At 39.6% G+C, this 26,820-nt stretch overlaps 1 protein-coding gene across 1 annotated transcript in view; it reads right to left on the bottom strand.

The window, feature by feature from the left end:
* The window catches only part of neo (ZP and PAN domain-containing protein neyo), a 66,949-nt gene extending 40,437 nt beyond the window's left edge, over window positions 1-26,512 (bottom strand). The window contains exons 1-2 of the mRNA XM_018544156.1: window positions 26,131-26,512; window positions 8,448-8,649 (exon numbers count right to left, since the gene is read on the bottom strand). Of these exons, the coding sequence (XP_018399658.1) occupies window positions 8,448-8,649; window positions 26,131-26,512 (584 nt within the window). The remainder of the gene's footprint in view (window positions 1-8,447; window positions 8,650-26,130) is intronic.
* Between the last annotated feature and the right edge of the window lie 308 nt (window positions 26,513-26,820).

The following is a 26,820-nucleotide window of genomic DNA, read 5'->3' as shown; positions in this document are numbered from 1 at the left end:
TAACCATGTGGCAAGAATTTGCCTTTTTCCGCGACACGACGGTTCCTCTTCCCATCGCAATTATCGTGTCACGTGTTATGACTTTTTCACTTGTCGATGCTCCAAGTAATCATGAATTTTATGCAGTAACAGGCTCTCTCTCCCGCTTTGCCTCGGCTTCATGTTTTTATACAATTTTCCTACATCTAGATACACAACCGCAAAAAATGATATCCATGAGCCAATCAACTACGTGATGATAATTGCTCGTTGTGCGGTAAATTGAAATGCAGTTGTACATTATAAGGTCATATCAGTTGTATGGTACTTTATCGAGAACACTATTCTCGTTATCTATCACTCTTTTTGCACATTCCCTGTCCGACCTCGTTTAACCTATCTTGAACTTTCCTCATTCGATTCGCGTCCTTTCGAACTTCGTTACTAGACTTTTGCTGCACGCGTCAACGATGCCATCGGACGTTTCTTTTTAAGGAGCATACCATTCCTCGAATTCGCAATCAAGTTTACGACTGTGTTTCCCATCAGCGACTACATCTAGTCACGCAGCTATTCATGTAACGACTTACGAGCAAAAAATGCTCAGCGCGAGATAACGTATCGTAAAGAAACGCGCGAATACTGAAGTCACTGTATTATTAAAATTAAAGGTACGTCGAATTTCTGGTCCGTAATCATCAGGATTATCCGCAGTTGAAGCAGATTGTGGTACGTGCTGTAGTACACGTTAGCGGATATTATGTATAGGAACCCATTTACTGTTCATCGCGAAGTACAGTCATGTGACAACCGGAGAGGCACTGAATACAATAGGAAGACCAAGTTACGACTGTTAATGCGTGACGTGACATTAAATGGTGTGTTCCGCGAATTTATGGCTAGTATATCTTCTAACAAGTAGCGTCGTGGGATATGTTGCGGTGAGATCATTCCTGATGTACATTACCAGCGACATATGTGTTCTTTTATAATTAATAAAAGCTTCATTCCGCTTTACGATCTTTTGGTGTGTCAATGGACAAAATGAAATATTATTCTCTTAATACTTCTTCTTTTTAGGATCTCGCCGTTTCCGTATCTGTATAGCTCTGTAAACATTGTTCTGCTTTTGCTGCCGGGAGTTCTATCAAATTACTTTGTGACTCTCCCTCTTTCTCTCTCCAATTTTCTTCGACGTGCCAATGTCCCCTTTGCTCTTTTGCGGTTACTTTCCTCCAATGCTCTTTTCGCCGTACGATCGTCGGAGATTTCTCGTGGGAGTGTCTCGACTTCGAGATTGTTGCTGCTCTAAGTAGCCCGCCGGTACATGCTACCGCAACGTGTCTCGCCTGTTGGCAGTCTTTCAAGCGCGTGAGTAGGACGAACTACATGGAGCGCTTGCACGGACCCTCGAACAATGAATTTCGCACTTATAATTGGACGTGTCGGTGTTGGTTACATCGGGCAGCGTTCCTAACGTTAAGTGCACAACTAAGCGCACAGGAAGAGGGACTTGTTTTCTAATGTAACAGAGTGAAATCGCAGTAGAGAAGTAGTGTCTGTTGTCGAGGAAACGGTAATAGTGCTTAATGCGCCGAGGAGAGTATTAGGAGAAATAATGCATTGCGCATTGCGATGGACGTTTTACAGTTGTGAAATTAAGCTAATTTGGTATACCTTATTATTATTTCAATTGAACAAATTACATAGTTTTGGTATATAATATGATACGTAATTTCAATTTGAATAATATAAAAGCATGAGTACTACATATTATGAAAATTATTAAATCATTAACTGGCGTGTATACGATTTTTCTCTATATATCTCAATACTATTTTCATGATTTGCTTTTCGAAACGATCTATATATCTATGTGAATAACTGTAGACAGATATTGTTTTTTCAATAGCTATTTTTAGGCTACAATAAAATATAAAATATATAATGAAAAAACATCAAGCGAGAACAGAATTTCGTTTGAACAAAAATACTTTGTTTTTACTTTGAGTATAAAATTTTATCGTAATGGCATTGATAAAATCAATCAAATTTTACAATAAATTTTTATTTTTGCTAGTAACTAACAAATTACATTGTGATAAAATTATTTAATATATATGATAGAATCAAAGCGAAGAGATTTAAACGCAGAGAAAGTTAACAACATTTTAATATCTTTTACTAATAATTGTTCGAAACTCATCGCACTTCTATTTTTTAATCTATTTTTCTTTATATACCAAATAAAATAATTAAGGTTATTTAAAATTACTTTAAATCAATTAATATAATGCGAGACGTGTCTTTCAATTTTCATAAGTAATCACTACCTTAATTAATTCTTGATTATATCATAATCAACGTAACACGCGTGGCAATAACGTATCGTTTTTTCGGGACCAAAAATACTCGGGTTATCTTAACTGTTTTGCAACGTACATTCCGCACGTACTTTCCTTGCTGAAACCGCCCTTCCCAACGGATCTCGCTCGCGATACTCGACTTGGTGGGACAAAAGCCAGAGTCGGCCTCATTCACGCTGTAGTGCCCTCGACGTCCTTCCGTTTCAAAACGTTAATTTTTTACAGGAAGTTTGTCACTCGCCATTTCGGCGCAGTCATGGTGCGTAAGTGCTCTTCTTCTCATCGGCTTTGACTTTCGCAGTCGTCCGTTCGTAGAATTAAACAAGAGAGATGTCAAAGAACGAACGTGTGCAAATTTACGAATTTTATGGGACGTGTCAAAGAGTTCGCGTAATAATATATCAGGGAATATCAACTACTTCGGGAACACCCGAGTGCGATCATTTTGACACGATTCACGGCGAGGCGTCATAGCGCCTTAAGAGTCTTCTACAATTATCAGCAATGCAAATTTTCTGAATTCCTGGATCGTCGAGCTAACCCCTGGGATAAAAGGAATTTCGTGTCTGCCGTTTCCGGGATTCTTCGTTCAAGCAATGTCCGATGTGACACGTCAGATTAATGATTTCCGGGAGTCTTCGCTGCCACCGTCGACGTAGGATTCGAATTTTTCGTCACAAACTTTCTACAAGTTTTTATCTAGGCGCCTGGATATCCCCGGTTAAACTTTTCTCCGAGATTTACAACCTGCACCCGCGCAAGGCGAAAGTTGGCGCGAATGTTTCCGTTCTCTCCTAGTTTTATTTCGTCTCGCTTTACGCGCACACGGACGCATGTATGCATACAGACGCATGCGCGCATGAAGGTACATGGAGGTGCATACGAAATCAGCGTGTGTATTATGTGTGCATCTTACTGTACTTACATGCGTGTTACTCGAGTACATGCCCGTACGTGCTTAGACTGTGCGGCCACCTCTCATGAACCAATACTCTCATTAGGGAGAGAAGACCTCATTATACACCGCACGCCACGGGACCTTGCTACGATTATATTACATTATTGTAATTGATTGCAGCACATGTAACTCTGGCGTGATTCTTAAACAATAAACTCATTACCCGGTAACAAGGAACGCCGATACGGTGTACCGGCAGTAATAATCTATCTCTCGTGAACAGCCATCGCCTAGGTCTGAGCCCCCTGTAGCAGCAGAACGATTCTCGAACGACCGATTCGCGTTTGATCGATCGCCCCGACCAGTCCCGACGGTCGTAAGCGTGCACAGCGATCTCAGTCTCTTCCTTCCTCGCACCCGTCTCGTCTTTCTTCCTTCTTCCTATTCTCTTCTCTTCTCTTCGCTCCGAACGCGGTTCTCTCGAATACTCATCTGGAGCACATCATTCGAGATGCGCTCAGCCTTTACTATTTGCTCACAACAAATCACCGATGCATTGGACAAAAGAAATATACACGTATTATATCTACTTCCGTGACAGACCTTCGATTGTATTATTTTCATACTTTGGTTACCTTTGAGAGATTTCTTCCATTCTGATAATCATACAAGGAACACATATTTGTGTTAGAAAATAATTGAGATTTAAAATAGGTAACGTGAAAATTTCCGTAAATGAAAGAAGTAAAACGTAAAATTTTTGAAAAACTTACCGACAAATAAAGAATTTTAAAAAGTTGTTACTAATTAAATTCTATACGCATATTAATGGTAATAATTATTAAGAAGAAAAAATCGTTACAAAAGACAATTTTGAGAATAAATCAAATTACGGAAAGCAAGTTCGTGATGTTTGCTAATGATACGCGGTCATTAAAGGGATATTAATCCATATTAACGTCAGGTGTGTGCATGCATGTCTTAAAAAAAAAAAATTGTAACATAATAACTTTCAATAATCTCAACGGGCCTTAGCGAGGATCTTCCCTCGGCGTGATGAAGCGCCTTCGTTGGAAATCAAGGAGTTCCCGCGAAAGAATTCTGCCGCCAAGAGCCGACAATGTCTAATCAGGCGATTGTACCGAGGGAATACTGTTCCCATGGAATGTTAATACAATCTTCATCGGCGCTTCTTGAGCGAGTAGCGGAGGTCTGGCTTCGTGCGAGACAACCGGAGCATCACGTCTAGAGCTAACCCTCGCGATCACACGCGCGTATTGTTGCGCAATAATATAATACCACACAGGTTCTCTTGATTATCCATGAGCAGCGGTACGGTGAACAATTGCGGTCGGCGCCAACGGTGGACGCGCGTATAGCGGAGATTTATCTACATTTAATGAAATAGCTAACTTCCTTCCCGCGTTTTCTTTCGCGTTGTTGATTTCGAAATGCGCGAGGTCACCCTCTCTCGCTTCCTTATATCGTCTTGACTTTTCTTCAACGACAAAGTATATATATTTATGTAATTTCCTAAGTGTTTCTGCCGCTATACACCGTTGACCTCTCAGGGTTAGCCGGGTTAGGGTAGAAAGATTATGCAAGCCCTAAGGATGCGCCTCTATTCGCTCAATGATCTCTGAATCCTGTATTATCTCGCCATGCATTATCTCATGGATAAATGTTTCATTGTTGTTTCCTCTTTGCCTGGCCGCGCGCGCACGTTTCTGTCGATCGCCTCGACTCGATAGCGACCCGTCGATTTATACGATTCTAGTCGATATCGTTGTGAGTTCTCGTACCGAATTATTCCACGGTGTTTATGAATACGGATGCTCACGATTAAACAGCCTTCGCTGGCGAACGAGCGCGTATATCAAATAATTATTATTCCTCTATTCAATTTGCAATGCCAATTAATATTAACGTTGTACACAGCTCACAATAAATCGTCCCCAAAATAAATTAACGCTAATTATTTGACCGAATTCCGCGTGGTGCACGCTATCCGATATGCTTCTCGCATATTAATCGGTTTAAACGGCGTAATTGCAATTATATATATTTTCCATCTATCTTCCCCGTAGAAAATCGCTATGATAAGCGGACAAAGTTTTTAGTTTGCTGCCTTCTTTCTCGAGCCGCGTTCCATTTCTTCGGAGATTAAGCGGATTATGTCTGCACCCTCCTCGGAAAACGCGAAGGGGCGCGTTTGTTCAGGAAATTTGCTTCAGCAGTTCGGTCGTTCATGCATATATTCACACCGGTGCTCTCTTTTCCACGGTTTCTTCAAACACCGGGGGTCTAGAAACGCGTAGCTATGCCACATTTGATACGGTTCCGCCTGGCCGAGGACCTCTCGACCCTGTCTCGAGTCGAAGCCAAGGTACAGCTCTGGGGGTCGTTGCGAGAGACCAGCTGGCAGAGACCTTTCGCTTTGGTGGCTTTCAAGGTGTGCACGTGCACATTCACCCGGCACGCTTGCCTCACGGACGCGAACCTTGACGCGTCGGCGTGATACCGCATAAACGCGCAACACCGAGCTCTATCGAAATCGGAAGACGCGCGCGACCCATACCATCGTCTTCCGCATGCTTGGTCAATGAAAAACGTCTGATACTCTGACGTTTCTCACAACCGACCTATCCTAATTTATTTATGTTTTGCTGGCTAATTGACGCGATGGAAAATTGAATTTTTTTTAATAATTGAGAGGAAAGTATTTGAAAAACAAAATTGTATTGGAGCACGATATAGATTTAACCGGCGTAGCTTTAGCGTGGTAAAAATCGATAAATAGTTCGTAGTTCCACTTGAGCCAGGAAAAAAAAAGGTACATTTTCCTACATGCTATTGCATCAAGCACGTGTCACGTTTAAAATGCTTAACGCATTCAAAGAGCGCGCGTAAACTTTAAAGCGAGCAAAACACGGTGAATGTGATACGCGATAAAAATCGCATTTCAAAGGTGAATGTAATTACAGATCAAGTGCGCTGTAATTGATAGATAGACTGTACGGATTAGCATATAAATCAACATATGAATTGTAGAAAAGCCATCGGATCGATAATCACTACTTCCGTGAGAAAAATCCTTAAGTGTCTAACGGTTGATCGCGGCACGAGAGAAATCATTCTTGTCTAGACGCTTACTTGTATCGGCGATAACGATCGGAGAAAGAGAATTGGCAATAACGATGCGCGCATAAAAACGCCTTCTCGCGTATAGACTGGAAAAGACGAGAATACGGTATTGGATAATATACGCGTGCCGATACGCTCAACTTGTGTGTCAAAGGGAATGCGAAACGTGCGTGTTTTGCGCGGAGTAAAATTTGCAAATTTCGTACGAATAAATCTGATTGCTAGGAAAGCGTAATACCGCATAATTGGCACGCATGAATACCACACACGACCACCCTTCTCCTGTCCCATCCTGTCTTGTGCTGTCCCGCCGTGACGAGATACGCCTTTTTCGCGCGATTTTCACATGCATAATGTATACGAGCGAACGAAGCAGTTCATATAGCATACTGCGATTGGAAGAGCGCTCGCCGTGGCGCCGCGGCGTATGAAAGAGGGCATTTAAAATGCAATATAATCATGCCGTAAAATAACTTCGATGTCTATGCCATTTCATACTTTTATTTTTCTTTCCCCGCGAGTTTCCCTTGTACGCTTGTTCTCCTCTCTTTCGTTCGTTGTAGGAATAATGAAAGTGCGTCGGTCATTACACTCCGGATATCACCGACTAGGAACCGCGATCGTGGTTCATGCGGAACTGTATTATTTATAAGCGCGCGCAATAAGGACGCGATATGCATTATTGCATCTGGTTACACGCTGTTATGTGTATAGTAAATAAGACTAATGCAACAACGCAAATGATCTGCAACAAGGACACGTTTGTCGATGCGGCATTATAGCGACACTCGTAAAACGATGGTCGCCTAGTTTGCTAACCGTTCAAAAAATCGCATATCGCATTTTCTCTGAATCGTTAGAGACGGCAAGGATGACTTATAAATTTGAAAATATGATTGCGAGACGCGATCAAATATATCAATCTGTATTATATGTATGTAAGATATTCATGCGTAGTTTTATTTGACATTAACAAAGAAATTATCTGTCCCATTAACGTAATACGGTTGTTTTATACTCATTATTTCGAGTCCCGAATGCATTGGCAATTAAAATTCAAATTTCTCGACGATAAAATTTTCATTCCACCGTTACGTTGTCACGATAACTAACAACCAACGCCCGTGGTGTAGCATAATATAATACGCCATGCGTTCATCAGAGCAAACGCAATGATACGAGTCTCGTTATTTCCGTTACCATGAAAACGTTTTATTATGCTTCATGTAGATTGATAATACTGAAAAATTTCTATTCATCCAGCATTCACAATATGTTTATCGCACTATAGTACGACAAATATGAACGTATAACTCAAATAAGCAATGAGCAAGAAAACTCTGTAGTACGTAAATTTTTCAATATATTTTTTTCTGATTTTATTTATTATATGTTAATTGTTTGGCAATAGAACAAAAATGTTCAAATAATCTTTCCATATAGCTTCACAGAATTTAATTAATTTCACTTTATATTTATTATTACATATAAAAAACATATGCGTCTATAATAATTCATTGCCAAATAAGTATATCATATGGAAACATATAATAGAATATCTTTTTCTTTTGCATTTTCGGATATAATGAAACTCACAAGATTATCCGATGCTTTATTCTCACTTATACAATAGGAAAAGCTCGTCTTGAAAACGTCCTTTCTGCAATACATGGCGATAAACAGAGCAATTTTAACGTGAGTTAGATTGACCCTTTCTAAGGTTTGCTTGCGTATTCTCTTCGCCGTTTCTTTCACGTCCCAATACGGCGTACTGTTCTTATCTGAGAAACACTCGTGAGTGTATAAGAGCGTAGTGTAACGTCTTCTAGCTGGTCCAAGAATCCAATAACTGGAAAATGCATTGGAGCGTACGCTCTTCGAAAGCTACTCGAGCCGGCGTTCCCTCTGCGTACCGATTCGCGACGAATATTACGAAGCGAGTTCGTCCTACTCCGTGGACATCGTATCCGCGATGAAGCGGATAGAAAAGCAGGTCGATGGAAAACGAGCAATCGGACAGTGTTCTACGTAAGAGGAAAATACTCCACATCGGTACTCACCGGCACAGGAAGTCTCGTTCGCCCAGGCAGAGCTCGAGGCAGTGCTGCCTCGAGGAGGCGGTCATGGTCCTACGTGCGTGACCCTGAAGGCGGTGTCCCTGCACTCTATCGATGCACCAAGCTCGTTCGCAGGGCTTCACTGCCAGACAGCTCTTCTGGGCATAGATCGTAAACACGGGGAACTGAGATTGCGACAGTGCGCCTGAAAACAGAAACGATTTCAAATCAATGATTCGAAACGCTCAATGCTGCGTTAATAATATTTTGTACACCTTCAGCAGTGATTGTGATTTAAGAAAAATAATTATTTCCTAACACAGCTTATCTGATTAATCTGTGATTATTAATTTGTAATTAAAATATGATTATTGCTGATTATATTAAAAGTTTGCATGTGATATTTATCACAAACATAATATTGTTTGCTTGTTTTGCGCATGCAGTTTTCCATATTATTTCAATAACGGAGCTTTATATAGGTCAATAGTAAAGTTGCGTACACTGTTATTACCCACGTGTGATACGTGCAATTGTGATAATCTATAGACGTTGTCGAGTTGGATTACAGTTTTGATAAATCAACGCGTTTATCACTCGCCGCCGCAAGTACCACGTTCTTCCTCGGTTATTGGCCCACGTCGCGATAAGCGACGAAGTAGGCACTCCGCCCACGTCTCATCATACGTCATCCGCTCTTTGCTAAATCGTAATTAATCTCCGTTATGTGACGGGAGCTTCAATCGTGACTCATGGAAAACTTGCTTGAAGCTGGGTATAAGGAAGAAAAGGAAGGAAGAAAGGAAGACAGGTAGAATAAAACGATAAGAGAAATGAAAGATCTAAAAGTAATAAAAAGTCTAACAAAATATTTTAGAATAAAAATATCTTACATCTTTTGGTATTTATAACAATTTAGAGCCAGAGTTAATTTAATTATTTTGAAAAATGCGAAAATAGAAGGACTTTGAGGAGGACATAATAAACCATTAGAATAATGAGGAGAATACTTGGGAAGGAGGATCGCAGAGAAGGAATATACGAAGGAAGAGTTTCTCAAGCGAGATGCGAATCGAGATGCGGCACGTCGATCTCAAAGAGGCGCTAAAGATATTCAATTACCTGCCATCAGCAGGTCACGCCTTACGAGGCCGTGCAGGCTAATGCCGTTGCCTGTTTTAACGGTGACTGCGCGAGATTGTGGTCGAAAAGTTGCGACCGCGACATAGACGGATTCTTTATAGCGGTCAACCGCGGTCGAATTACCCGTGAAAATTCAAATCGTAGGAAGACGTTACTTATTGTGGACTGAGACGCATTACGCTTATGAATACTTACTTCCGGGGGGAGGGGGGATCACACGCAGTACAGACGGATACCATTTACTTCTTATAATACTACCACATTATGCGATAATGAAGCACGGAGTCAAGTCTTAAGTACCTCTCGTAGAACTTCATCCGAAGTGTTTTGTTTAACTTCCCGTCTACTCATCTCGCCTCCCACGCTTCCTTCTTCCTGTTCCTTTTCATCCTCCGATAACTCTTTAGTACATCCGTGGCTTGAAATCCGTTAAAATAAGGAAAGCAAGGGACACGGAGGGATGCAAAGGGGAGGAAAAGAGGGGATATAGGAAGGACAGGATAATAACAGAGTGATGGTGCAAAAAGGAGTAAAACGCCCGAGTGCATGTATAACCGCGAACCTTCGCGCTTCGAGATATGATTTGTGACCTCTGTTCGGGGCCAATTAGAAAAGCGCGAAATCGTTATTTCGATCGGCACGAAGCGCAATTTACCGATTACCGCGAAGTGGTATACGCAAACTAGTATACGTGAAACATCGCTGGAACGAGCACTCTCCAGTACCGATCAATTCCGTCGTTTTACGCGGAGCGCGTTCGTTATATCCGGTCCGTCGAAAGGTGGACAATAGGATAGCGTCGTTTCATGTTTTTCACTGTCCGTTTAACCATTTAACTTTCACATTCATTTCACCTTGAAAAATGCATGCTACGTGCACCGCGCACGTATCGTATAAATTCACGCCTTGAGAAAATAGCTATTTCCAGCTCGTACCATAAATTCGCTGCTGCTGATCGTCAATCGAAATTCAAAGTGCAAGAACTGATGGCAAACAAGCATCTATCGACCATATTGGTATAATAACTAAGAAACGTACACCGTTACTTCAATTTTCACGCCAGCGCAATCGTAATGAAGAACTACAGGGTGCAGTTTATTACAATGAATATACCAATGAAACGTGGGGCCACGATGATATTCAGCGTTATGCGCTGATATTCCGCGTAACGCATTGCGGCAATACTTTCGACTTGAGTAAGCATATTCATACTTATGCAGGAGAGAACGATTTGTTGCACGGACACCCAGGGACTTTCATTACAATGATGATCATAAATTATGGACCCCCTTGTAGATTCGTTGTCGACAGGAACAGAGAACGCGCCTTGATAACGCGCCGTAACGCAAACGTAACGTTTCATCCGCTCCGTGGATCTTCCGTTGCATCTTGTGTATTCCTATCATAAATACTCGAAACGTCCCGTGAGTCGGTCGTAAGGCGGCGACGGTGACGGCGCGCGGCGGAAAACAGTCAAAGAAAATTTCCACATGTGGCTTGTCGCGGTGTCACCGAGCACGAGAAATGGTCGTTGCGCATCTGCGACAGATAGTAGAGCGCGGCGTGCGATGCTCCGTCCTGGCGCGCGGCTATCCCACGAAATGACGTACGTAACCGTTCCCGGAACATACGCCGCGGGCAACGGTTCGATTTCTGATATACGAGGTACATTTAGATACGATTCTAGCTCAAGTGGCATCAGCAACGACGTCGCCCGTCGGCGCGTTGAATCTGATGTATAATCTCGGCTCTCTTCTCAAGCGTTCTTCCTCTATCCGCGACCTCTTTTCCCGGTGCACTTCAACAAAGGCAATGAGATTCCTTTTCTACATGCGACTAGACTTTCAGCGATCTACGGCGGTGAACATCGCTGCAAATGCAGTATGAAAACCTGTTCAGAAGACGTAATCTCTGTCGCAGGTGGCACGATGAAATCGTAAATAAGGTGGAGTGAGCTACACCAGCGGTTCCACTTAGCTGTTAACGGCGTGTTCGGACGCGCTAATCATTTCTGCAAAACTTGCAGATAACATGTAAAAATTGAAATATTGGAATCTTAATTTGTTAAGTTAGTGTAATCATAATTTTATTGCATTGCGAATCAAATCAATGTAAATCAAGAGCAAATGATGATAACGTCATCTACATATATTAAGATCCCAAATTCAAATTTTATTCGTAATTTGACATTTATTATGTGTTCCTTGAAAATTTATGTCTATTATATTATAATATTATACCGCGGGTAAATGGAGCTAAACCGGCTTTTAAATTAAGCATATATTCACCAGCTGGCATTTATGATTCTGCTGATATCTGATCTCTAGCGAGCAGTCCCTCGCGTATGCTCGATCATTACACTTTCTATGGAGTGCGAGCTCTTAACCTTGACCTAAGACTCGATTTCCCCATCTTTCCGTCTTATGCACTTATAGTTAACACAAATCTTTTATCTACTGTGGGCTAAATATCTGGGTATCGTTTTTCACGTTTATCTAATTTGTGGTTTACCTTCTGATTACTACTCCAAAGTAATTATACTCTGTAGTAGTTGAATACTGCGCAACTAAGTATTTATCAGAGATCTATTTACTTGATACCAGAACTATTAATTTGATTTAACAATCATTCTTTTCATTGAACAGATTTATTTGTTGTATAAATGTTTAGTTAGTAGTATTAAATTAAACATTTATTTAAATTGATTACATTTTTCCCTCATTGTAGCTGCATTTTTAAACAATCACGCGTATATCAGAAAATCTGGCGAGGAAAAAAGAAGAGGAAAAAAGAGTATCGCGAGAAGATATAGAACATACCGCCTCGCCGCTAAACAAAACAGAGCCGGTATAGTATGTATCGTTATCTGTATCTAGCCATTTTATTATTCACATAACTGTACCCAGATATTTTAACATCGTACCTTTGTAACAGGACTGACTTTGCAGTATGTCATGCGCTTTGCTTTGCGTAGGCGCACAATAGTTGGGACACTCGTGAGTCATTCTGCGTTCTGGAGCGTGCGCCTATATGTGTGTGTGTGTGTGTGTGTGTGCGCGCGTGCGCGCATAGAGATGCACATTTATTTACACGTTTGTCTCCAGGCGCATAATTGCGGATGGTTGTTATACGTACTTAACGCGCCGTGTAAAGCCACAGTTTTTCAACTAGCCGCCACGCCGGGCGGCGTAATTGTCCCTGCTTCTGCAACTCGCTTCGGCTTTCCGAAACGGCGGCTGTATACGATGCGACATGTGCCTGTCCGACGAGCGTTACAAATTCGCTTGACACTCTTTATACACGCGAGAACTTCGCGAGATATGATCTAACATATTTCTTCGTGTAATTACGAAGCCGTAAGTTAGAATTGTATAACTTTGTCCTCCGTCGCGTTTCACGTCGCTGCCGCCACTCCTCTTATTTAAATGTGACGAGCACAAAGCGTGCCAGATATGTAAAAGTTTTGGTCGTAATAAGTGCAAAGGTCATAAACATCTGATCTCTCGCAATCGGTACTTAAATCCGTCTAGTTATCGATTTAAGTATACTTCTAGCATATATAGTCTAAATCGAAAAATGAAAACAAGCTTTATTACATGAAACCGATGAATTTATATCGGAGTCTCTAATGTGTCTCGTGAAATGAGATATTTTCCATTAACGTTATAGCGAAGTACGATATTACATTTTCCAGCTGTGCGAGTGACAGCTTGATTCTTACTCGAGTTATTGGCCCATACGCTTTTTCGTGTACTCCCGATATCGTGTTCTTGTCGAATTTATTCGTAGAACTAATATTATGGATAGAGAACGTTTTTAACATGTATACGAAGGCCCCTTCGTTGGATCGTCGCCAACATTTTCAATCGTCCTTTGCACTCGACAGAATCTCCATTCCCTCGTTCTTCCGCGCTGTGTAGACGGCGACGCATTTCCAAGAATTGAATGCGCTCGTACTAACGTATCCCGCGCGACGGTCAGCTTTCTCATCCACGTCGTGCCCACTTGTCTTCCTACTTCTGCCGGCACTTTTGTTTTTCAATGCCACTCAGTGTCCGTGCCCGCGTTTGCGGTGGTGCACGTCGCAAGGATTTTACTTTCAGAAATGTATCGACGTCCATTCCCCTCGGCAATACAACACACTCTGTCAACCGTACGACCGTGCTTGTCCTAGCGCAAAAATAAAATACACAAAGTAAGCTTTGCATATTTTGTTACTTCACATGGCGTTTCGCAATAAATGCCTTTCGCGGTCTCACAAAAGAGACCGTTTTCTGGGAAACGTGCGTACTTCGCGACATTGGCGTGCCGCGATTTAAAGCTTTTGTTCGAAATCTAATTCTGTGGGATAATTAATGCTGTCATCTTGCGGTACACGGTCCGCGTGCATTCCGTGTCAGCGGAACGGGAGATTTCATTGCCGCGAAATACAACGCCCGCTTTCTCTCATTCATCCCGACATGAAAAAGCACGTTTCGGTCGCCTTCATTGCCATCATCATAAATATGCAGGAGCGGTAAAAGCAGCGGTAAAGGCAGTCAAGCCTGGCTTGCCCCTCGTCACTTTTTAACGTCGTGTAATGTCGTCAGGGCGAGGATGTACGTTCCACGTAGCTGTACATCCCTGATGGTATGTTTCTAATTTGCGTGCATGCATCGCTTACCATAGCTTGCTGCAAGAATTTAATACACGAAACCGCACCTAGGCGGGGTTTGTGAACAGAGAAAGATATACATATATATATATATATATATCTCATATGCAAACGGGTGTCAGCACGTTGCACCGTACTGCACGACATCAAACGAGCGCGTGGCATGCGATTCCGACCTGCACAACCTGAACTTAGCAGACGAGAAGGAACGAGCCAATAACGTAATTACTTTCGATGGTTCTCCGGAAACTATTCGCACTTCGCAGATTGCGCGCTCGCGCGTCTGTAATTGAATATTCGGCGCCAGAATTACAGGATGACTGCGCTGAAGATGCGCTCAAGAAGATCACGCGGCTACGCCATTTCGTTCCCTTGGCTCGCGGAGAATGCAAAGTGTCGAGTAATTGTCCCAAGTTCTTGTCATTAACGCCACCGCTGGCACACGCGACGACGGCTGCGTCCCGATAATTTCGATACGTTCTGAATGCACTGTTTTACTAAATTTAATTAAACACGACGATAATTATCGTTCTCGTGGAAGATGCTGCTCAGTTATATCCAAATAGTTAGGACATAAATATAATCGCGTTTACATCGTGAGAGAGTTAAACTTTATTGTTGGAAAATTCATTGTTCACACGATGCGCGAAACAACGTGAAACAGTTATATTTTTATACGTAATATTAATTATAACAATTATGTGTACTTATAGTATAAGAAACAGTAATACTGTTAAATATTATACGTATATCATGGAAATAGTATTCTAGCTATTCTTTCAGTTCTTTGAACTTCGCACGGTTTATCCTTTTTCTTTCCACGTTAAAGAAAAGAAATGCACATACATACACGATATATTTATTTTATTAATTAGAAATGACTTTTTGTATCAAGAATTCTCTCGTTTCTTTTACGTATCTAATAATTAGGATTTTTTTAAATATTATATTTTTAAGTGTAATTCAAATATATATGATATATTCGATCTTTAAACGAAAATAATTGAGAGATCCTTCTGTATAAAATGTTATCTTTTTCTTTTCTGTTTTAATTAAAAGTTAATCAATCGCGTATCTTGAAACAATCTCGCTTATTGCGCGTTATATTAAAAATACAAATTATCTTCTAACAATTAAAGTTTAATTAGGATCATTCGACAGATATATCTCAATATAGCAAGTACTCCACGTATTATTACTGTTGGTCGATTCGAATGAGACAAGGGAATTAGCTAGTTAAGTATGACGAAGGCAATGACTACTGGTTATTCCTTCATGACCGTCGATAACCTACCAAGATGAGTCTGCATGTTGGATTCGGAAGCCGAAGATTTCTTCCGAGAATGACTTTACGACTTTACAATTATGTTTTGAACATTCTGACTACTAGACAGATTATTAATCAATTTTAAATTGTTGAATTCTCCCTTCTGTCCTTTTCTTCTCTCTTATAAAAATTATTATAATAAAATAAATTTTTATAAATCCAAAGAAAGATATGTTTGTTTATTAAAAATTAGTTCAAAAATAACACGATATTTACTAATAACAAAATGATGTAATATGATATGTGTATATTATCGTCTTTTATTATATAAAAGAATTATTTTAAAATATTTTAAATTAATATTTTTTAAATATCTTTATTACAACAATATTTTCTTTCTTTACTATAGATATTTATTTATCTATCTGAAATACAGAGAGTGTAATTCCCAAATAGATGAGATAAAGCAGCTTACAATATATTCATACGAAACCAACCTTCATAGCTTCTTCGTCAAGGGCTTAAATAAAGCTCCTTTGCCAGAGGTAGCCGCGAAACTCTCAATGTGACCTGCCACTTTGGTGCAGGATGTCAAACGTGAGAGATACAGAGTTCGTATGACTCGGTGATTGTGTCGACGTCCACGAGGGTTGTCCCTTTTCTCGTACTACCGTTATCTTGATACTATTAGCGCTCTATACAAATGCAGCGACAAGTTGTACCGTTGCGGATCCATAAATTCCGTGCAAGTTAAGTATGACCTCGCCTTTCCTACCTGATCATTTAACGACACGTGGTTACATCAAGCTGCGGTAAACGTACGCAGAAAGTACCCGCGTGTCTTACTTACCTGAATAAGCACGCATGAACGCGCGCGCACACTAATAATACGAGTGTGTATGTGTATTCGTATCGAGGAGGAGTGAAGTTTTAGCGCTTTGATTCCGAGCGATCGAGCGAACTTTACAGGTCGAATGGCATCTTACGTGCCTGTACTGCTCCAAGTATTTAGTATGCTCGGCGTATATCGGGTCGACAGTACTTCTCACGGCTATTCGAAATCCAGTCTGTCGTATATAAGGTACATCGGTATTCAGTATCTGTGCTGCACGGCCTGACGTGCAACGTTCATCGTCCACTGCGCTGGATATGCGAAAAGAAGCTCACCGACATAAGTCACCATCGATTGTGCGCGCTCGTTAACAAATAGCGCGACGAGCAAATTGTTTCTCTTTGAGCATGTTGGCATGGAAATGCTAACGGCGTGACATAATTGTCCGAGAGAATGGCTAACAGAATCAGGAAATTACTTGTGAAAAAGGAACTGAGTAGTATGCATGATTCTCCTGCTGCTTCTAGGAAGCTTTCTTCATAATGGTATAGAACAATTTCGGATTTACCCGTCGCCATTATCATACTATAAAATTTTATTTCATGGAACATTCACTGTATCGATTGTCATTTCATCTATTTACTAATGTAAGATTGCTACCAAATTGAAAATTAGGGAAATTGAAAATGATCAGGGAAAAGTTAGGTAATTTTGCAGAATTTTCTGGAAAATTACAATTAAAATTCTTAGCTTTAAAGAAGTTTGATACACATACCTACTGTTACATCACATTTACGCGCGCGTGTGTGATTTTCTAGTGTAACTTAACAATTAAAGTACAGGCAGCGTTAATAACATTAATAGTAATTTTCATTGCTACGTTAAATTGATCTTTCAACAAAATATTTAACGGTTTTCAAATAAAGATGAAAATGCAAAAAATTTTACAATATTGAAAAAGGGAAAATCATGAAATTTGATCTGGAAATCAGGAAAAAGTGATGGAATTTTAGAAATTTATGATAACCCTGTAATATACGTTCATTTGTAAAAACTACGTACATAAATGCGATATTATATACAAGTATGAAAAAATAATAACATATATGTCGTATATTATAAATGATATAAGATCCTACATTGTACGATTTAAACGGTAGCACTGCAAGTTACTTAACTTGTCATGCAAATCTGCGTGCGTTAGCCAGAGAGAGTATTCAGAGAGGATCGCGTAAGCGTTTTGGAAGAAGGAAGTTAAATCAGCACTCTTTCTGAATATTTATAACTTCTCTACATGGCAAAGCTTGTTTGCCTTTACCTGCAGAGGTAGCCATTCGTTTCTCGAGTTGGCCCACCGTGACCGTGCTCAACAGCTCTATCTCCCGTAGCGAGACAACCATGTATGAAATTGACTTGTGAATTATGTGTAATTTGTCATACTGTCCAACTAGCGGCGTCAGACTGCGACTTCGTGATTGTAACCGCGAAAGTGCATATAACAATTGATGTGTGTTGCTTTGTGCCAAATGGTTTTCAAATGGCGATTCTCTCGAATATATGTACGACGTCCTGTTCAACGTTTACACACATATAATCCTTTCATATCTTATATCAATTGATTTATTACTACATTATTTAGCGAATTAAACAGCAGATACGCAATGAAATCAACAATTGTCTGAGATTTGTCTTCGTGAAAATGTATGACTTTGGATGTACTCTCTGTAAACGTTACATAGATCGACTTAGAAAGATCGAGTTGAATCTTCATTCAGAGATGAACTACACGGCAAAGGCTAATCGGTTAAACATTTTTTTATGCAGCTCTATTCTATCGTAAAACTACTTACACGATAGATAGATACATAGATACGGCCAAATGCCGATACCGTGCGGTTCAATATTGCCTGCTCCGAGTCAACTCATGTTTCAATGCGCGATGATGCGGCGATACCGGCATTATTGGAAAGTCTGGTCTATCGCGGGGTCAGTCCCTCCTCCTCCCTCATCCTTTAAAGAATACAGCTGTGCGATCGCGTGCAGTCCGCTCGATGACACACATGGAAATGTTAATATCGCTCATTAAGGAACAGTGCTCTGGCCTTTCACGTTTTATGTAGAAATCGTGTTATCCAAATAAGTACATAGATGCATGTGTGGGTGTATACACACACACACACACACACATATGTATATGTATAGACGAAAAGAACGATTTTGCTGAAATATCTAAAAATTTAGCTAAAGAGTTCTGAAAATAATTTTGTTTATCATAAAATTATTTAAATAGAACACTTAAATTGATTGCTAGAATGTAAAAAAATTCTTTTATTTTAACGGTCTAACTAAATTATTTTCAGATCTGTATCTAGCTAAATTTTTTAATATTTTAGCAAAATCGTTTTCTTCATGTATGTATATACAAATTATATATATATATATATATAAATTTGTATGTGTGCGTGTATAATGCAATGCACACACACGTATGCGCGTGTGACATTATGGATTCACGGCCGTTAGAGACGGCGGTATGCGACAGGCAGGACCCGTTAGCCGACGGTTCGATAGCGAAGAAACTCGTGATGATGCGGCGGGTGACCACAATAAATACGAGAACAATCGCACCTTAGCAACTCGCTCGGCGTTCTTTCGTCAGCATTCTATCGCCGTTACTTTCGAGAAAAAAAAGTAAGAATAGAGAGAGAGGATAAAAAGAACGACAGCCGTGTCTGAATGTATTATTCGCATACTGATCTATAGTTCTAATTACAGCGGATCGTAATAAGCGCGGTGCAATTTCAGCGCGAATCGGTCCGCGCGCGTAAATCTCCGGAAATCGGCAGTTAAGAACTAGCGGCACCGGGCGCATTTTAAAGTCGGGAATACTAAAAGCTGGAGCCGCGCCAGAGCGAATCACTGGATACTTTATGAGCGCGGATTCCCGCGAAGATTTACGTTCGACGCTTTGGCACGAGAAATAACAATCGTAAGTTGGCCTAAAAGTCGACGGCCACCTTGTACTTAACGAAATTCGATAAATCCGTGAATGTCATTCGGACGTGAAGCACACTACGGGTGATGTCGTGCGTAGGCGTATTTATTTCGTCACAAAGGATACGACTCAAGTTCCGTATGTCGACTATTTAATAAACAGTTCTAGTCTGGAGAGTACCAAGCGCTACATTCGACTGAGTTCTCGCAATACGCGAACCTTCACCATATAGCGAAGTCATATCAAAATCCCGTATAATACCAACAAAGTTAAATCCCTTGGACACGAGGCGCGAACTTGGTATCGGTCTCCTAGACCGCCGCACGCCCTCCATCAAAAACGTGCAAGAAACTTTTTCTTGGGGACCAGGTTGCTCCTTGGGGCCGTTTATCCGGGTATATCGTTATAAACTTCTCGTGATATCGTCACGATTTTCTCTTTCGCCATCGAAGAAGATACGTGGGACCGTTATACACACACACCTACACATAGCGACGTTCGCATTCCCGGTTAAACAAAGGCGGAAGGATAAGAATGAAAAATGACTAGCGCGGAAGTCGTGGTATTTCGCCTAGGTGTGTCTAAACAACCATTTTTAAGAAAAATATGTACGCGATTCCGCTTTTGTTCCTTTCATCGAAACCATACGTCTTGTATAAGTACATACAGAGAGCGTATTAAAATTTTTGATTTAAAATATTATAGCAAGAAAGTTCTTGAAAAATTAAATAAAATAGTTATTTGTGTATTTATTTTGAATACGTTTTTATTTTTAACAGTTTTTGAGATAATACAATCAATTACACACCGAAAGACCGATTTTGTTAAAAAAATATCTAAAAATGTTATTAGATATACAGAAAATAATTTTGAAACTATCAAAATATTTATACATATACAAGCACGAGCACTGTTACAAAAAAGTTTAATATTCTAGCAATCAACTTGAATGTCCTACATATAATTATTTTAATAATTCAGTAAAATTATTTTTAGGTTTAGTTAAATTTTTAGGTACAACTAAATTTTTTCCGTGTAGACTACGTTTAGATGATACTTATAAATATATTAGTAAGAGTGCGATTCATGGACAGCAGGTATAGCCCTCTATAACTAGCTATATTTAAATTATAATATCTCAAAAACTATTATACTTAAAATAAAAATTTACAAATTACTTTTATTTATTTAATATTTCAAAACGCGCGCGCGTACACACACACACACAAAATATACAGGGCGTTTTGAAATTCGCGAATCAATATACAATAGCAAAAAGTTTTCGAAAAAATAAATACATAAACCTCTTGAACCTTAAAAGCATTATTAAATACATATAATTATATACGTATATATTACATATGTATGCATATATATATATACAGACACACACATATATATAGTATAGTGTAATATAGTAGGGCAGTGTATATATATATATATATATGTACATATATACGCGGAAAAATAGACGTGAACGAGGAAAATAGAATCACGAGCGACGATTGAAGAGAAGCTCAGTCGTAAAGGATAGGAAATGGCTGCGTACACATGGCGCTGATGCACATACGCATATATAAATTTTTGATGGACGTTCGTACATCCGACTACATTTATATGGAACTTCTTCGAATTCGCATAGCATAGAGTTCACGTTAATAAAATTCAAGCTGCATATTATTTTACGGCGTCGTTATAAATGCAAAGCGAATCGTATTTTCATTTTTATTTCAATGAAAAAAAAAAAAAAAGAAAAAAGATTATTTACAAAAATAAGAAAGTTTCCGGTTTTATTGCGTCGTTTTTCAACTGAAACTAATGTAAATTCGCGCATAATTTCCGCTTGAATGTAAAACGTTTGAATGTCTAACACGCTGAAACAAATTAAGGCAATTGGCATGCAGAAAAACTACTTTACATTCCTCTTGAAAAGCTTTAGTTGCGAAGATGCGGAAAGTTTTGCGTATTGCGTTTGCTACTATTAGAATATTAAGTGAATATAGATGTGTTGTAACTTCATGTAATATTAAATAATTCTAGCATTCGTGCGAGAGTAAAGAACTCTATTAAAGAAAAAAAAAGATCCACTCCATAAATTCATAAAAAAAAAGCTTCATGCAAATATACGATGTCCAATGCATGCATGTATATCGAAGAATTGTCAATATATCAGTTATCAATTCTTATCGATTACTTTGGATCGAAACCTTTACCTTTACCTTCAAAGCTGTTACGTTTATTCGCGGTGCATGCTCGATGGAACGCAAGCGCGGCGGGAATCATCGTTGCGAATCGACGGGAGCAAATTTTCCTTGTGGCGGTACCAAGCTGCGATTACGGTCGAGCCGCGTACGATCATGTAGAAAGAACGCATTAGGGCGAAGCACGGTATTAGCAGAGAATTCAACCTGCAGACCGGACGGCGTTGCCGGCCGTCTAAACCGGACTATATCGTCCAGAACTAATTGCCTCAACGGACGTTCGGTCGCTGCTGGTACCTCTGCTTGTGCCAAATGGTTGTTCGCGAATGAAGCACCAGGGACGGAAAGAGGGTCACGCGTTAGAGATGAGACGAGACGTGAGGAGAGATTGGTGGCTCGCTCGCTTGCCTGTGCAAATGACGATCCTATCGTCGACTAACGGGGCCCTAGCTTTAGAAGTTTCGTGATCGTGACGCGGTATGTCGTCGCCAATTGTCGCCGTTTTGTTGCCAACATCGATTACAATCGTGTGCTATGTATAGGCGGCTGAGAAAAAATTTATTCGGTCATTCGTTTCGGTTTCGACGAGACAAGAGTCCTGATTTGCCGGTCTTTTTCTTTTTAATGGATAAGTGGCGAGATGACGGGGAAAAGATTCATTCGACGATCGTGCCGAAAGGAAACTCGTGTCGAGCCACTATCAAAGCGTGACTGAGACCCTCTCCACTCTTCGACATCCGCGATTGACCGATTTGCGAACGATCGAATTAAGTTCACCGTCCTATTCTCGCTTCAAAAAGATCTCGACGATATCCAATACAGTTTCGCGCTGTCTTTCGTCGCCAAAAACTTACGATTAACACTAAATCTCTCTTATTCCTTATTATAAATAAGGAGAAAAACGGATGACAACGAGCGTGCGGGAGCGAGATGAAAGCAGGTTAAAAGCAGTAAAAAGAGTACTTTGTAGACGTCAAGCTGTCACATACAGGCATACTTGTGAGCTAGCACGTAAGGGGTTTTCTCGAGAAATTCGCCGTAAACGGTCGCCGGTGCGTAAGATGCTCAGAGAGCCTTTGCATATATGCGCCCTGTCTCGAATACCTTTTACTTTCTTCGCTCTTAAGACGCACCTTAACGTCCCTTTACTCGTATCTCGCCATACTACTAGATTATCACGTGTGCGTTCAAGCGTTGATGGTTTTACGACGGTACAAAAGACGCAAGCGTAAAACGACGCATCGTCGGCTAGCAGTGCGATCGCGCTTCCCTTTACCTCTTCGATGTACCGTGCCTTTTGGCAATTATCCGGCATGACGATCGCGTAAAAGAAATATCACGCAAGCATTAAACGAGATCGCAAGACATTTACTTTTTATTTCGTTCGCCAGATGTTCGTCAGTGCGCGAGTTACGTCGCCCCGGGCACCACGGCGGTTCACTATTGGGACACGAAGCCGTCTTTCAACCGAATCTGTTCCGGTTATATAGTTAGGTCTTTGTAAAAACTAGTATGAAGTACATCACGGTTAGTTCATTAAATTGTCAGTTTTTGTCTCATATAAAGACTCTTTTTCGCAGGTAGAAAAAGTATTAGAAGCAGCGCACAATGGAAACATTTTAGAAACATTTATCACTTCGTTTTAATTAACGTTATTATTCCCACGATACTATTTATTTAAAACGTAATATAATAAGTGATAATACGGCTTTCGAGTGGTAAAGAGCTATTGCACAAATTATATAAAATACAAATATCGCAATAAGTTGTCTAGTAATAGGTGTCTAAATTGTTTTCAGGCATACATAAAGACGCAGTAGTCCCCTCTTTTAAGACATCATTTGAAATATTAGTCAGTTTGTAACGCGATAGTAATTTATACACGTCTGTTTTAGTTTCCTCATCTCGGAAGCAAATTACTTGATATGTGTTACCCTTGACAGATGCGCTCGAAAAATATCAACGGAACAATACCGCTTCTCCATAGGTATAAGATCCTATTCTGCCGTTTAATTAATGCCCACAAGTCCAATGTCTGCGGACGTATAGTTTATATTAATTATACCTCGGAAGATTCAATTAGTGCGTTTCTCATTACACTTACTTATACCGGTATCCATTATTCATGAGGAACCACTGCAGTAGCACCCTCTGACAATGCACGTGATCCTTATAATTCATCGTCAGAACCGAATATATAAATGTACACAGAATTCATACATATATATGTGTGTGTGTATGTATATATATCGGTCTTCTATAAAATATGCGAAATGTACAAAAATGAAACGTACAGTTCGATATAAAACATAAGAAAGAAAGTTGACGGGAGGAGAGAAAAGAAAGAAAGAATTTTTATTAACTTTCTATTAAAATATTTAATCGCTTTGAATTTTTTATATTTCCAGAAACTGCAATTTTTATTTATTTCTTTCTCTCGTTTGATATATTATATTAAGTCATTATATTTGACACTTGAATTACAAAACGTATCAATGATGAATTTACCGCAACGTACGTGTAATTTTTATTTCAAGATTTTATCAACGTTTCAAAGTTCTGCGAGGAAGATATACTCGCATACGTATACGTGCCGTAAAGGCATTCAACAGCAGCGGGAAAATAATGGGTCAAGAAATACTCGAGAAAGAGTGTACCTCAGGGCAACACCCAATATGTTGCTCCACTGGGTGCAGCCTCTTGTAGAAAAATCAACCGCGCTGAAAGTGCGAAAGCTGTTTCGTACTCTACAAAAATTTAAATAAGATTCGAGCGAAAATCTCTGGATGCAATTTCAAAAGTATTTACCGAAAGGTATTTGCGATCAATCATTTGTATTATTTGATAAAAGAATCGATATTGGTTGATGATACTTCATTGCAGAATTTATAATTTTATCAATTTTATCAAATTGCATATTGTAAAATTCAAAGTACATTTCATTCAATCGTTGTTCATTATGCCACGTATTTGTAGGTCGCATTTTAACAGTTTAATATATATATCTATTTTTTGAAATAATTAGTGCACGAGAATTTCTAATGTATGTACATACATCTGCAATTAAATACCAATGTAAAAATACTGATTCTATCAAAATGTTTGATATATTTCTGGAAAAATGGAAAACTATAATATATTGTGAAAGATAATATTCGTGACAGATTGTTACACACGTTGAGAATGATTATTGCACAGTTCGATGCAAAATCCTCGATATTTTTATACGATATTGATTTGACGTTGGAGAATTTGTTTGAAATATACATCGGAGTTAAACATACTGGGCCATATAGATCGTGCATAGTGGGTTACAAAAATATTCGATACTTGCATACATCAGCAAACTAATGAAAGACAGTCTTATTATTTTTCTACGGATAATTATTTTTCGATTTTTTATGAATAAATTATTTTTTAATACATTTTAATATCTTTATTTTATTCATTTTTTAACCTACCTGATGTTTGATCAATCTTTTTATTAGAAATCAATTTATATAAAGTTAAGTAATGAAGGTTATTTTATTGTCTGCCGTAATTAATCTTAATTCACATTTTTGCTTGTATCTTAACAAACAAAGTATTTATTTCATATTATATTCATGTTGATAATTCTGAGATACGCTTAATATCTTAATAAAGATTTCCAAGTCCGTTGACACAAATGCGAAAATTCCTGTTTAATATTTTCACCATTTCCATAATCTAGAGAAATTATCAAGCGTACAATCTCTTGTACACGTTATAGAATCTTTAATCAACAAAATTATCTTATCCTTAATATCTTTTCATTATTAATGTATTAATTAATGGACTAGACAGGTGAAAAATTACGCGTACGGTTTGCGAGGAACGTGTGATAAGCACATCGACCCGATTCTCACCGACGTGAGTACCGGACGACACCGTCTATTATGTCTCACGTTTTGTTTCGCTTATTTTCATCCGGTAGATCAAGGCAATTGGTACCGCGGGCATTGTACAGAAAATTATTGCACTTCGCCCAAAGCGATCCTTACATTACACAAAATGTTCGTACAAGACTGATGTGGAACGATCTTAACATATCTCGGTTATCCTACGAAAAGCCATAATTGTGCAAAACAACAAGAAAACGCGCGGAACCTCCAGGCTGACTCATGTGCATATGAAAATCTAATTTTAATGATAACAGATCAAGAAAAGATTATCACGCTTTACACGCCATTCTAAATGTTATTGTCATTGGATATTTCTTAAGAGGGAAAGTAACGGTATCGCTTCGTAAACGCATCTGTTAAAGCAACGCCATTAATTTTAAATGCACGGTATACAACAGAACTATCAATATTAAAAAACGCTTTTGCACGGTAGGAATTATTCCTTTATACCACCATGAAGTTGTAGAATGTTTGTAATTAACGTCCACGTAAATAAGGCAATCAAGTAGTCCGCGCTCCACTTTAACTTTTCACTCGTAGAAAAAAACATATCCACCTTAGAACACTGCAGTTATCGGGAGTAGCCTCGGGAGTTTGTTAGCATCAGCGCATACATAGTCGATAGTTCATACTACAGTCTTTAAGAAGATACGATAACGATTCAATCTTACCTGGATTGCTGTCGGCGTTAGAGCTGAATAGGACGCAAAGCCCCGTCTCGTAGTTGACCGCCTGGCAGGAGTCGTTTGCCTGACAGGTCTCGAGGCAGTCGGTGAGCATCAACGTGCCTGGTATGGACTCGAGCATGTTCGTAGGCGCGGTGTACACGTAGCCGGTTACGAGCTCGAAGCCAACCATCTCGGGATCGCACTCATCCGAACCCGCGGATGGTCCAGTGTAATCCGGACCGGAGAGACCGGACGGTACGGACGCGGACGACGGCGACAGATCGGTCGCGTGCGTCGATTCCGCGGCAATCGCCTGGCCGTACCTCGAGATGGTTTGCAACAGCAACAGTAACGTGACGAGATATCGACGATACGGTCTCGTCATTGTCGTATCTCGATTGAACGCTCAGAATACAGTAACGTCGTGATCGCGTATAATCTGTAACAAAAAAAAAATGAGTATTTAATATGACATTATTAAAAAGTGTGAGCTTTTAGATAAACATCTTTGATCGTATATATTCTAGCGAAAAAAGAAAATCTATTCTAGTGTGATATTGAAACAAAATTGTTTTTGAAAACAATTTATTAGTCATTTATGGAGAGAACGATTTTGCTGAAGTTTTGACATTCCAACAATCAGTTTGAGTGTCCTAAAAATTTCGATGGTCTAATAAAATTATTTTCAGATCT

This window comes from Cyphomyrmex costatus, unplaced genomic scaffold (genome assembly GCF_001594065.2).
Source record: "Cyphomyrmex costatus isolate MS0001 unplaced genomic scaffold, Ccosl1.0 scaffold43, whole genome shotgun sequence".
Taxonomy (NCBI): Eukaryota; Metazoa; Arthropoda; class Insecta; order Hymenoptera; family Formicidae; genus Cyphomyrmex; species Cyphomyrmex costatus.
The sequence above is the reverse complement of the archived record's forward strand: the minus strand, read 5'-3'. Positions and strand labels throughout refer to the sequence as shown.